The 13,233-nt window shown below is 39.1% G+C and overlaps 1 protein-coding gene across 10 annotated transcripts in view; it reads right to left on the bottom strand.

The window, feature by feature from the left end:
• LOC136747795 (SAM and SH3 domain-containing protein 1) overlaps positions 1–13,233 on the bottom strand; it is a 304,184-nt gene that overhangs the window by 15,281 nt on the left and 275,670 nt on the right. For 8 of the 10 annotated variants that reach the window (XM_066701028.1, XM_066701012.1, XM_066701070.1 and 5 more), the window contains 6 exons: positions 8,235–8,367; positions 6,954–7,342; positions 4,043–4,117; positions 3,465–3,608; positions 2,263–2,398; positions 43–212 (listed from right to left, as the gene is read on the bottom strand). In XM_066701028.1, the coding sequence (XP_066557125.1) occupies positions 43–212; positions 2,263–2,398; positions 3,465–3,608; positions 4,043–4,117; positions 6,954–7,342; positions 8,235–8,367 (1,047 nt within the window). The remainder of the gene's footprint in view (positions 1–42; positions 213–2,262; positions 2,399–3,464; positions 3,609–4,042; positions 4,118–6,953; positions 7,343–8,234; positions 8,368–13,233) is intronic. The other 2 variants (XM_066701019.1, XM_066701088.1) reach the window with 1 other exon arrangement.

Raw genomic sequence — 13,233 nt, 5'->3', positions numbered from 1 at the left:
GGCGCGGCAATACATCGTATGTACAGACAGGTAGGTAGGTACCTTGAGTTTGAGGGAGTCGGTATCGTAGGGGCTGGGGGTGAAATCCGTGTGCACTCGGGCACGCCCACAGAACGGGCCCCTGTATGGCAGCTCCTCATCATCACCGTCCTCGGACTTCACGCTCTCCCGGTTACTGGCGGACGAGTCTGTCGTGCTCACGGTCTGCCCACCTGCAACACACAGCACAGAGAGTCAGTTCACAGGACTGGGGTCCAGTGCACACAACTGCCCCTGGGGGACAAGCAAACTGAACGTCAAGCCAATACTCAATGGTAACATCTGCACAGATAAAGAGACAAGTTGCAAAATACTTGATTTTTTAAATTTAAAATTCAAACCTAGACAATTGATTGCTTATCAGACAAAGATAACTGTACTGATTTTAAATGTGTCAATAGGAGTGTATAATTAAATTATATGATTTTTTATATTAGTAACATTTAAAAGTGTAACCTTCACCCAAACCATGACACCTGGGGTGATGCAATAGTTGGTCTTATAACAGTACAATTAGTTTTGTTATTCAGTCATTTGGAACAGTGTCTCAAATAAAGACTGTACATATAAGAAAGGACCTTGACAAGCACTTGAAATGTGGTCTGTCTTCTGAGCTGCAGCTTATAAATACAGGTTTCTAATACTTGAAGTTTAACCTTGCCAGGACTCCTGAGACATCCTGAGAAACTTTGCAATCAAAGGACCCACTAAAACAGTCTTATTTTAAATTTCTAAACAGGATATCTTGCTCTGAAGACTGAAGTAATCTCCAGATACATCAATACAGAGAGACAGAGAAGGTAATCCTTTTCAATTTAAATGCTGGGCCCTCCACATGCTTTCAGGAGAAGGTAATGATTAGTGTGGGAGACAAAATAAAAGAAACGGCTGTCGAAAAATGGTTAGCATGTGCGTCAGACAGTGTGTTTTGTTTTTCTTATATTTAAAAAACAAGACATTTAAATAAAACACATCTTCAAACTGTACACTCTTCCAAAAATACACACTGAAAAATATGAAGTACAAACATTTACTGGAGCTAAAATCAGCCACTCTCATCTTATAGTTCAGATAAAAAATAACACTTTTACAAACTGAAAAGAAAGACTTCTAAAGGAGTCTTGGGTTTCTGTAAAAACAAGAACAGTCAGTATTGTTCATGTAATGATGGTTGTTCCACAAAACCTTCCATTTCTCTAAAAAATACATTCTATTGTAAGAAGTCTAAACTTTAAATGTGGAGACAGTGTCCCCTGTTGGTTACTTATATGCTATAGCTCAGCTTGCATTGCATTGTTAGCATTGCATGTTGCATATTTTTGCAGATGTTTTAACTCCTTTTTCAAGACAGAAGCCACACACATTTTACACTTGCATGTGTTTCATATTAAATGTGTGTTTTTTCTAACCAATACAACTGGACCTTGATTGCAGAGAACTGAAATTTGAGCTTTTTTGTACTGGTCATTCTTCCAGTTTTTTTTATTCTTTACCCATATTTACGAGCCCTTACTCCAACATCCTTTTGTGATGTGGTTGAGAAGAACCAGTAAAAAAATACTTTCCTTGGGCAAACAAACCAGATCTACACAGGACTTCCAGGGCCCAGAAACTAATCCCTTAAAAAAAAAAAAAAAGTATAGTTCATGTTCCAAGCTAAGGGTGACAGAATTAAATCGTTGCTTGATTTTAAACACATGCAAAGAAATAATTGTTTTTCATTTTGACACCAGTGAACATCTACAGAGCGCCACAAGAAAATTGACTATCTAAAAGACAGTGCCCTGACCTCTGACTTTGAACACACAATCTGCTCTTCCTGACAATTACACAGTTCATCTGAGCCTGACAGTTACACGTACACCCTGTCCACTACATCCTGCATCCATAGTAACACAACAAGAACCAAAGCCAAGTGAAAGACAATTCGAAAACTCCCAGAAGCCATAACTGTTTGGTCAAACACAGTTTGGAAGACAAAATAGTTATTCAGTGTGTGAGACGTTAGTTTACAGTCTCTGTTGCTAAAGTGATGGGAACAGCAAGTTTCCAGTGATTAAACAGCTCAAAAATGTCTTCAGCATCAGTAGGTAAGCTTATCCAGAGTTTGTTATGAATAAAGCTATGAAGCAGACTGTGAGGCCTTTACGATGCTCTCTTGTCGAGACAGCAGGCAATGTCAAGGTAATGGCATACCAATGTAATGCACACACACACACTTACTCATAGAGCTCTGTCCACTCAGGGAGCTCCTGAGACTCTCCACCGACCCTCCGGCCTTCAGCTTGGGCTTCTCCAGGGAGTCAGTGTCTGGCTGCGGGGACTGGGGTGAGCCGGGCGTCCCATCAGGACTCGACTGCTTTACACAACACCACAAACACAGTCTTGTTAATTTCAACTGTGCACAAATCACATGATTGTTAAACTCTGCAACAATCACGCCCATGTGGCTTTTTCATAATGCAAATATATAAATAATAATAACACTATTTAATAATGTTTAATTGGTAAAATTTCACATCAAACTGTAAATAAGTTCTGCTTGGGTTTGACAATCAGGTCAATAAACCTTCACATGAATGCAGCTACAGTGGCAAACACCTACCAGTAGATGGCATTAAAGTACAATCTGAAAGTATTGAGAACAAACAAAGCAGTTTCATCTAAAATGTTAGCAGCTTTTAAAGCGCTTGTATTCCTGGCAGCACATTCACAGACAACACTGCACATCACAAGAGTGAAGAAAATACAAATATTAGTACTAATCATGGTTTAGTGTTTCAGCTGTCATCATGCCAGTTAACACAACATAATTGTCTTGGTATAAATTTTGACAGTAAAAGACCCCAATAGGATGACTTTAGTTTTATGTTTTATTCTTCTGATGAATTGGACTTGCCAGCTCAATATGAACAGGGGGTGGGGGGGGAATGTTTGCAGTATCAGTTTCGCAATCATCATTAGACTATAGCCACTTTTAAATGTCTCCACAATAGCTTTTAATTTGCAGCCAGACACAATGGAAACGTCATTGAAGCCTCATTATTGTCTCTATTACTTTCTTTGTTATTTTACACCAGTGTCCTGAAACATTTAGTTTAATGTATTTTTCTGTTTAAAGGGTCTTAAATAGTCTGTAAAATGCCACTTCTGCATCTCAGTTCCAAGAAGTGAAGAACTGTGTTTAATATCTATTAAAACACACATACTTTCTGGCATTGGATCTTAAGGTCTTGGAACAGTGGTAACTAGGGATTAATTGAGGACAACCCACATGTGATAAACCAGCCTAGGATAATCCACAAATTCGACTAGACCAATTACACTGTGAGAATGTTTGATTCTCCAAGTGCAGCATCACAAATACTGTGAGGTTTGAGCACTGATGACATCACATCAAAATGAAGGGATGGCGACACACTGACCTGTTCAGACAAAGAGCTGCTGTACTTCTTGGACATGCGTTTCCTCATGGTCTCCTTAACAGACTTCACCTTCTTGCCCAGTGACATCCTGGAGGTGGTGGGAGACTTCACTACTTCCCTGTAAATGGCCTCTCGCTCTTTGCCCTGTACCACAGAAGTTACAAAGTTGTGAGTTGGCTGTCCAATGCTTTTTTGAAGGATATGGCAACATTCATAGATCAGAAAATGAATAACTTGACAGTTCCTATGGCAGACAGACAGCAAACAGGCATGATTGTCAAAAGCTTTTTTAAGGGAACCTTGTACTGGTTTTGATGACCTAGCCTCCTGTAATTCCAAAAATACCAATCCTTGGATCAAATCACCGGGATCTTGCACTGTGGAAGTTGGTTCTTATTTTGTGAATTGCACAACTCCCGAAAGACAAATTGGTATCTTAAATAGAATAACACAAATCCTTTGTCACCCATTTTCTGGTATTTTCAGTACTTTAAAGGCATTATAATTATTATTTTAAGAACATTATTAAATGTTCTTCATTACAAAGGCTAGACTAAAAGAAAAAGATGTGTACTCACAGTGGGTTCACAGCCACTGTTCACAACATGGAGAGACCGATTGGACAGGTCAAATCCCCCAAAACTACAGGTTCTCTACAGAAAAAAAAGAAAACATTATTCTTTAGGAGGAGAACATTTCTCTTCATATGATAAAATCACAATGATTCATGCTTGTTATCACAATGGAAGCGACTGGTATCTGCCTGTATGGCTTCTTGTGTTTCGGTTATACTTATATCCAGAAACACTGTATTCCTAGTTGATTTAAGAAAGACACCACGACCAAGTACATTACAGGTCACAGAGATGGATTACTTGTAAAGAAATTGAGCTAATTCTATCTACAAGAAGTATGACTAACAACAGGAAATGGTAGAGAGAGAAGCCTCAGAAACAATTTTGAAGGTGTTTTTCCTCTCGAATTCATCACCTTTCATTGGTAAAACTGTGCCCATGTTTTGACAAATGACAAGTCAGTCATCAATATACACATCCGAGCATTTCATGATGACATTGTTTGCTGGCTGTTTTTTATTGCTTTAGCAGCTATGAACATCTATTCTTCTTTAGGGTAATGCGTTTGTTCTTGTTGCTATTTGAGGGATTTATGGTGCCCAGTATTGTGCATTTTGTTTTAATACTTTGTGTCAGGGGGAAAAGTCAATAGAGATGAAAGATTTACAATAATGACAGGGGAAGAAAAGTCACCCTAATTGAGATAGCTCTGACCTCTGGGAAACCAGAATAAGCTCTCATCTCTTGAGGCAGAGAGCTGATATCAGAAAATGTTAAGAGGAAGTCAGAAAGGCTCTCCCAGGCAGAAGAACAACAGGCTTGATTTAACACAAACATAATCTTCTATTTATGTATGGGGGAAAACAAGCTGTCGTTTTGAATTTATAGACAATGGAACTGTTTACTGCTCATTTTCATCTCTCCGAAATGATCGAAATGAAAACGGCAAAAGAGAAATAAAAAATAGAGTCTATGTATAGGTCACCAGTAGTCTTGCTTTTTTCTATCAGCACATTAGAGAAGGTGTTATGGGTCCAAGTCACTCCATATTGGGATTCCATTGACATTGTTGGCAGAAAAACCAAATCACGGCAGAAGAATGTATAACACCAACAAATAAAAGTCTGTAAATGGGATAATGTTTGATATTCAATGGAATGGTCATGCAAGCAAAAACATTTTCCACTAAAAACGGAAAATAATTTCCAGTACATCAATTACCATGCGATTGTATTCACAAAAGAAAACTATTAACAAAAAAAATTAAAAGAAAATGGATGGCAAGGCACAGTGACCACTTCCACTGAATACAAAAATGGGCATTTCAGTTTCTTCAAGGCTGCAGAATAACACACACTAATTCGGTCTTCATATGAACAACAAGAACACACTGTCACCAGATATAGAGTTCCTACTGCTGGCTATTAAACTACAGCCTAAAATCCACTCAACTGAAATGTTAGAGGTAAATAGGGAAGCATAGATAATAATGAATACTGTATTACTGCAATTTGTATGATTATGAGTATTATTACATAAACGGTTACATTTAAAATCTTTAATTAGACATGATCAAAAAACAAAAGCATCTCACCCTGGCATCCCTCTCTGATATGAATCACAACCTGTGACCTGTGCTAAGCACTTAGTTCACCATGGTTAATAAACACCAAGCTTAAGCTCTTATTCAGGCATTTAAATCCTGTAGATAAAGTTTAAACTCCTGACGTAATCCCAAAGCAGCAACTCCATGGGCAGCAAGAGAGTCTTCCGTTACCTATGACTATGATTAAACATACATGGGGTATACTTCTTCCAGTACTAAGCAGTGCTTATCAATAATCCGTGATAATCAGTGATAAGGAGGTACTGCCTTTATGTTAGATAGCAGCCGTTCCTGTTGACCTTATATCCACTTATATCTAAACATCACCACCCACCAGTGATTACTAACAGAAAAACAAGCTTTTCCTAACATACAAACTGAGTTATGGACACCCAAGCCAGGAAGAATGAAAAAAATGTGGGACTCATCAGAAGCAGAGTCTGGGAACGAAATATTGAAAGCATTACTTAAAAAACAGACACTGCTCCAGTGCTCAGCAGGAGCTAACTGTTTCTGCTGTGAAGCATGCAAAATCCAATGCAGGGGGTGCTAATATTGGCACTGTTCTCCTGAAAGATTCATGAGAACCTAGCTGTCAGTTTTACCCTACATAGTAGTCACAAGATCTTAACTGCTTAAGTCTACATCATTAAAACAAGCTAAAGACAAAAAAAAAAAACATCCAGACGATGGAAACAAGAACAAATCACTAACATTATTCTGCAACCTTGTAAGAAAATGAGAAACCCCCACTAGAGGAGGGAGGTTCTGGGGACCCCCTCCTCACAGACTCACAGACTTCTGCTGAATGCGTAAGAGAACTCTTTTGGTGCAGCGGTCCACAGTCGCCGCCCACTTCCTCTCCGCCTCGCCCTCTTCCTCCAGCAGGCAGCGGCGCAGGTCCTGCCGCTCGGCTTTGCTCAAAGTCCTGTCTGCCACTGGCCGCACCAACTGGGACCAGTTGAGGTGTCCATAAAGGCTGCGTTCCACCACGTAGGTGATGTTAAACTCGCTGACTGCTGTCCTGCCCCTCAGCCTGCGATTGGGGAAGGCCCATCCTCCACCAACACTGCCCTTGCCTTTCTCCCGCAGCAGCTGGAGGTCACAGTGGGCAGGGGAGGGCTGCACAGGCACCGATAGTTTGGTAGAGGGGCGCTGGTAGAGCAAGTGCCTGGAGTACGAGTAATTGGCGTCCACCTTCTTCAGCCGCACCTGCTTCTTGACACTCTGGATCTCCTCCAGGGACATGAGCAGGTGATGCCGAGGCCTGGTCATGCCATAAAAGCCATACACGCTCTCGCTACTTACCCCATGGCTCAGCGGGCTGAGGGCCTTGCGCATCTCGCCATCCGTCATGGAGCGGGACACCTTCTGCTGCTGTTCTTCCTCGCCGCAACCCTCCAACTCGGAGAAGGAGGAGCCACTGTCCCCCCCAACACTGGCCTTCTTACAGGGCCGGATGAGGCCCTGGCTGCTGCTGGACTTGCCGAAGGTCTTTACCAGCTTGCGGCCTGTCCAGACGTCCAGGCTGCTGGTGGAGGGCGAGGTGGTCAGGCTGTCTGTGTCGCCATCTTGGGACAACTGCTCCTGCAGCAGTGATGACAGAGAGTTGTCCTTGGGGATCGAGGGTTTCTTCTGCACCCCGGTGTAGAGTGCCGCATTGTCATCACATGTCGGGGACGCCTCAAAACTCAACTCTGCACAGATACAAACATAAAATCCCTGCCATAAATATGTGAAATTTTCTACCATGATTTAAACCTAGTTAAAATGGCTGCATTATATATGGTATGAAATTGAAATTATTATAAATTCCTCAAATTGTTAATTAATTTAGACAGCAAATTAACTATACTAGTACACACGTTTTCAGGGCCAGTCTTTATTATAACACTATCCCACACCATAATCTTTAATTTAGCAGAGTAAAAAGCCACAGAAGACTCTTGGAACATAGTATTACACAGCTCAAGGTCACGTGAGGAGACCGCTTATTTTAAGTGCCTCATTAATGTGATGGGAATTAAAGTAACCTGCTGGCCTCAAATCATCAGCTAAAGTAAGAGCTTACTAGCCCTTCCTCCATATGCAGGAGCCGGAGGAATTGAACTGTATGCTTCAGAACAATCACCAATGTAGCAGACGTGGTATAAACGCTGACCGTTAGCCCAGCGCTGCAGTGTGTAAAAGAGGAGTCAGCGCTTGGCCACCATCTTTTTCTTATCAAGCAAATATTTTATTATAGTTTGCTGTATGTAAGAGGGCAGGTATCATTTTAATGACAAGAACAGAATCCTAGTCACTCCTCCTGGCTCTGTGACATGTCTCTACGACAGGTGGTCCAACACTCTGCATCACCTATTTTCTAGTGCAATTTCAGGGCAAGCTCACATGTAGTCCCAAAACATGAGGTTGATAGTATTCCTTTGTTCAGTGTACAGAATTTTCCTGACCAATTTTATATTTTAGTTTATAGAAAAACCTCTTCAACAGCATACAAAACACATATGGCCTTTAAATGTTGTTGGGAAGCATATGTATATATTTAATTTTGTTTTTATAATCTTGGAATAAACATTATTCCTGTACCTTCAGAGCCTGGTTTCTTCATTTCTTCCACCTTGATCAGCTTTTTCCTCACTCTGCGTGTGGAGTTGACCAGCTTGTGAAGTCGCTTGAACTTCACAGATTCTTCTGTCTCATCCTCAGACTGCTCTCGTGACTGAAACAAGAGTACCGCCAACTTAATGAGCATTCAGAAAGCAAGGAGCCTCCAGAGGGGGCAGTTGCGAAAGCAAATTAATATGGATTGTTGGAAATAATGCTTTTCAACAGCGCTGGAATGCAACTACAGGAATGAAACCCAAATGCTGCTTGCCATGTGAAAGCATGTGAAGAAAAAAACACTGGTATCTGAATGGCATTCCTAAGGCCACATCTCTAAAACATTTTCAAATTCAAAGTGAGTTCAAAAGTGCCTATGCCATGTCTTTCTGTTTAATACAAACTTTACAGAGTGCAATTCTGCAAGTATGTAAGGAAGGGTGATCATTTATCATCAATCAACTGTACACTAGCTGTATGGTGACATCGTCACCAAAAGATTAAAAATACAGCTCTTATTTGAAACTGCTGGGCCTGATAAAAGTGCAGTGAAATCCATGGTTAGTAAATGATAAACATACCAATCTAAGTAATCTGCATCTTAGAATCTTAAAACATTTCAACATGCTGAATACTGTATAATTAAAACAAAGAACAAAATTAAATGCAAAATTCCTCCTCAATGTTTTAAACATGTGGTCTTCAGTTGTTTGCTGTACTGTACATCAACTGAAACCAATTAAAAACAGTAAACTAACATTTTCATGTAGCCATGTACATATAATAACGAAGCCCCATTGTTCGTGCTAGACAAGCTTGAGTCCCTGACAAGCAGTGTGAAGAGTGCTGACGATGTACATGACAGATTGTATCATGGCCTGAGAAAACATTTGATGCCAAATAAAAAATGAAATGCCTATATTGAGCCACACTGACAATTTTCCATCACAGGGTCCATATGGCCACATTTTTAAATTATTTTGGCAAAAGCTGAAGTAATTTTGTGGTAAATGCCTTAGTGTTTTCTCTCACTGGTTTCCAGAGCAACATTACATCATATTGCAGACAGCTGGCTCCACTGTTCAAGCCATAGCAAATTGGCCAACTCAGTGCAGAGCGCTGCAGCGGAGTTAAAGGAACAGTGGGCTTATTTGTTAGGTTGCTAGAAACCTATATTTGAGAGAGATCAAGCCCAAGGCTCAATCTTTCCTGTCTCCTTCTAATGAAGATAAGAATCTACATCTATGAAGAACCTTATGTGTAAAAGAAATCACCCAAAATGTTTCCCAAGCATTTTAACACTAACTCTCATGTCCATTAGAATGGCCACCATGTTGGCTGTGGTGGAGCATGGCATGCATTTATTTGTGTGTATGTGTTTTTTTTTTTTACCACTGCACAGTACAGCATGTGGGATCTCCTAAACAGTCTAATAGGCAAATTGGTGGGCAGGAAGAAAAAAAAAAATGTAGCAAATTAGATGTTTTTATATTTGGCCATAACACCAAGATTGGCATCCCTTGCTGTCTGGTAATGACACCATGGGAACTTCAGAGCACACAGGAACTCATCCAGAAACTGGACCCCCTATAGCACAGTTCTCCACAATTACCAGTCTATGAGGTTTTACAATTTTCCATTTCAGCACAGAAGGAAAAGTGGTTCAACAAGAGTACCAAATGTTTTGTGCAGGCAGCCCTACCCTTATTATGACTCCAGACACACCTGATTAGATTTAAAGATCAGATGTGATCAGACTTTAAGATGGCGTACCTACAGACATGGACATAGAATGACTGGAACTGAGAGGGGAAAAAGAAAAAAAAAAAAACATTCAGTGGTCTGAAGAGAAGTTTTGCTGGTTGAAATAATTAATTTGAAAACTACATGCTCTGTGTATTCTGAGCCATGGCCTTGAGTGTAATGTTTCCCAAACAAATAATAGACAAAATAAATAAATAAAATAACTTTCTCACGTTTCAAAACACATTTCACAGAAGCAGTACCGGTAAAGCACAGAGTCAATCAATATCTTGAAAAGGGTTTTCACTCTGTTGTCTACCTCCTCACAAAGCTGTGGCCTCCTTTTCTTGTTCTTAGTCATGCAAAAAAGTTATTTTTACATCGTGTATCATTTAGTCTAGACCACATGCAGCAGCTGAGCTCCATTTAATAAAACAGGGGTTAGCCAAAGTATGGGGGAAAGCCAATACTAAACCCTATAAACTATGAAAAGATGTTCTGCTCTATCTGCCTGCCAGAGGAAGTGGTCTTGAAAAGAAACAAAACGTCTGTAATTTATTAACAGCACTAATTATAATGCATTTGCGTATAAATGCTAACGGCTAAGAAAACTAAGAAAGCAAGGCTGCAAAATGTTTGTTTTTTTTCCAGCAGGAAAAATGTATTCAGGACATCATCTGTATCTTCAAATATTGTGTTACAAAGTCAGCAGAACCACTTAGAAAATGGTAAACACTGAATCATTCTAAAATATTGTTCTTGCGATTGTTATTTTACAGACACTCTGCACTGGGGATGAACAGATTAGTCTACAATTTGACCTCATTCTTGCTTTTGTAGCTCTGAAAAGCATTGGCTGTCAAACCGCACTCCTGCGCCACTTTCAATCGAAGGGCATCGCACTTCTGAAATCAGGCTATTAACATGCTGCGATACAGAGTTTATATTCATGAGTCATTCTCCTTGTTCGTTTCCCTTCATTTCCATTCACATGCATTCACGGCACTCTTCATTTTAGACCACATTAAATGCGGGCGCTACAGTCAACACAATCTCCTGACAGAGGGACATTCATATGCTGTCTTTTTGTTTTTCACAGACAATCTGCGTTTAGAGATCACAGACTTTCCTTTGCACCACAGACTTACTGAAACATAGCATGAGCATGAGCAAGTCCATTTCTTGTGCATTGTACTATATATATTATAAACTAGTGTGTGTATATATATATATATATATATATATATATATATATATATATATATATATATATATATATATATATATATATATACATACACACACACACATATACACATACATACAGTCACATATTACAAAAACAAAACAGAAAAAAACACAATCAAGACAATGCAGAATAAGAAAAAAATAAAACATGATTGTGTGTCAATTTTTGCAGTGTTGTGTATATAATAAAAACTAATGGGAGGAAAAAAAAATGGAATGTGTATAAAATTTATTAAAATATGATCGGTATGAAAATGCAAAACAGAAGAACATAAAATACAAGCAAATGCAACAGTTATGCAACTATGCAAGAAAATGTTAATGCTGCATGAATTAATGTAAGTTTTTAGGAAAAGCAGAGTAGATCAAAAAGGTTTCCATCAAACACTCATTAAATTATCCTTTAGAAATTCCACCTAGATGAAATGCAACAAATAGAAAAAAGAAATACACAAATATTAAAATGAACAACAAACAAAACATAATATATCTACTGAGATGTAGACTATCTCCAGAAGTATTTTCAGCTTTGTAGCAGAACTGCTATGAATCTCTGATGTTTGGATACTTTAAAGGACTGAGCCATCATTACATCAGACAACTTCATGGCTAAGACTGGAAATGGGCAAACCCTGATACTGAAGAATTAGTGTTTTAGAAAAACAAGGATCCAGTATTTCTCACTGAAAAATAAAAAAGGAACCCTGTAGAATTATTTTTTTTCAATTATAAAACATTTCACAACATTCTAAAGTACAGGAAAACACAATCATGTTCAAAGCAGATGCAGAATGTCCTACATGAACTACAGACAATTATTAGCACACTTGGACCCACACTTTTTCTAAATTTTTCTCAATTTTTCTAAAAAACACAATATACTATTTTTCACAGATAAAATGATCAGTCAAAATCCATACCTAAATCAATCCTAACACTGCATCAAAAACTATTTTGTGGGATTCCTTACTTACCACTTTCAGCATTTAGCAGGTTACAGTACAATCTCCCAAACTGCTTATGGTGGTTTCCAAAACAACCTTAAATCCCCATTCCAAAGTTAAGAACTGCAATCCAAACGAACTCCTTTGAACGGTACTTTGCTCAGTTGCCCCACAGACTGTAAATTGGGTGTCTTGAATGTGCACATCCATGAAGAAAGGATCAGATTAACTGTAGTTTATTAGCGACTTGCCAGCAAATCCGGCAAACTACTGGCCCGCCACACAACTTGTAATAACGGGCCAGATTGTCAGTGTGCTGCAAGTTTTCTATTCAAAATCAGAGAAAAGGAGTGTTGTGCATCTCAAACAATCCCTGTTTTCACTGACCAAGGCTATCTGACCTCTTTCTGGCCTCCATATCCTTAATTACTGTCGGAGGAATTTTTGCAGAAACGGGAAGAAAAAAAAAACAGCCACAAGCTCAAACACAAATCATTTAACTATTGGGAGGCTTGAGATGATTTAATTCCTTTAAAAAGTCTTGGCAGAAGAGGCACCATATCTCATGCAATTAACACCATTAGCTTGCTCTACAGTTTGAGTTCTTCGTCTGCTTTTTCCCCTCTCATGTGTTGAGTCTGTGCTCCTTTTTTCTGTGCACTTCCTTCCCTGATAGTCATTTTCACAAAACTTTCTGGAAACAATTGGGATGACAAAGACCAGGCATTTTGCCAGATGATTTGGACATCTTGATTTAATTCAGTCTTCTTATCTATCTAGTCTCTCAATATACAACACGGTGATCAGTGTTTAAATAGTGTGTTAAATGCACTGAAATGACTGCATATAATAGACTTATTTCAGGGAATATCACAGACAATACAATCCCCAATTTCAAAGGTCAGCTGAAGCAGTGTACAACAGACACTGAACACATACTAAAAATGGCTGACTACTTCAATGGCTAAAATTAAAATGCTGCTCAGTTATAATTAGAATTAAAATCAGTCTTTGTTACCCATTAATTAATTCCCATCATAAATTAGCTG

Source organism: Amia ocellicauda, chromosome 1 (genome assembly GCF_036373705.1).
Source record: "Amia ocellicauda isolate fAmiCal2 chromosome 1, fAmiCal2.hap1, whole genome shotgun sequence".
NCBI lineage: Eukaryota > Metazoa > Chordata > Actinopteri > Amiiformes > Amiidae > Amia > Amia ocellicauda.
Note: the sequence above shows the minus strand (reverse complement) of the source record. Positions and strands in the feature narration are given on the sequence as shown.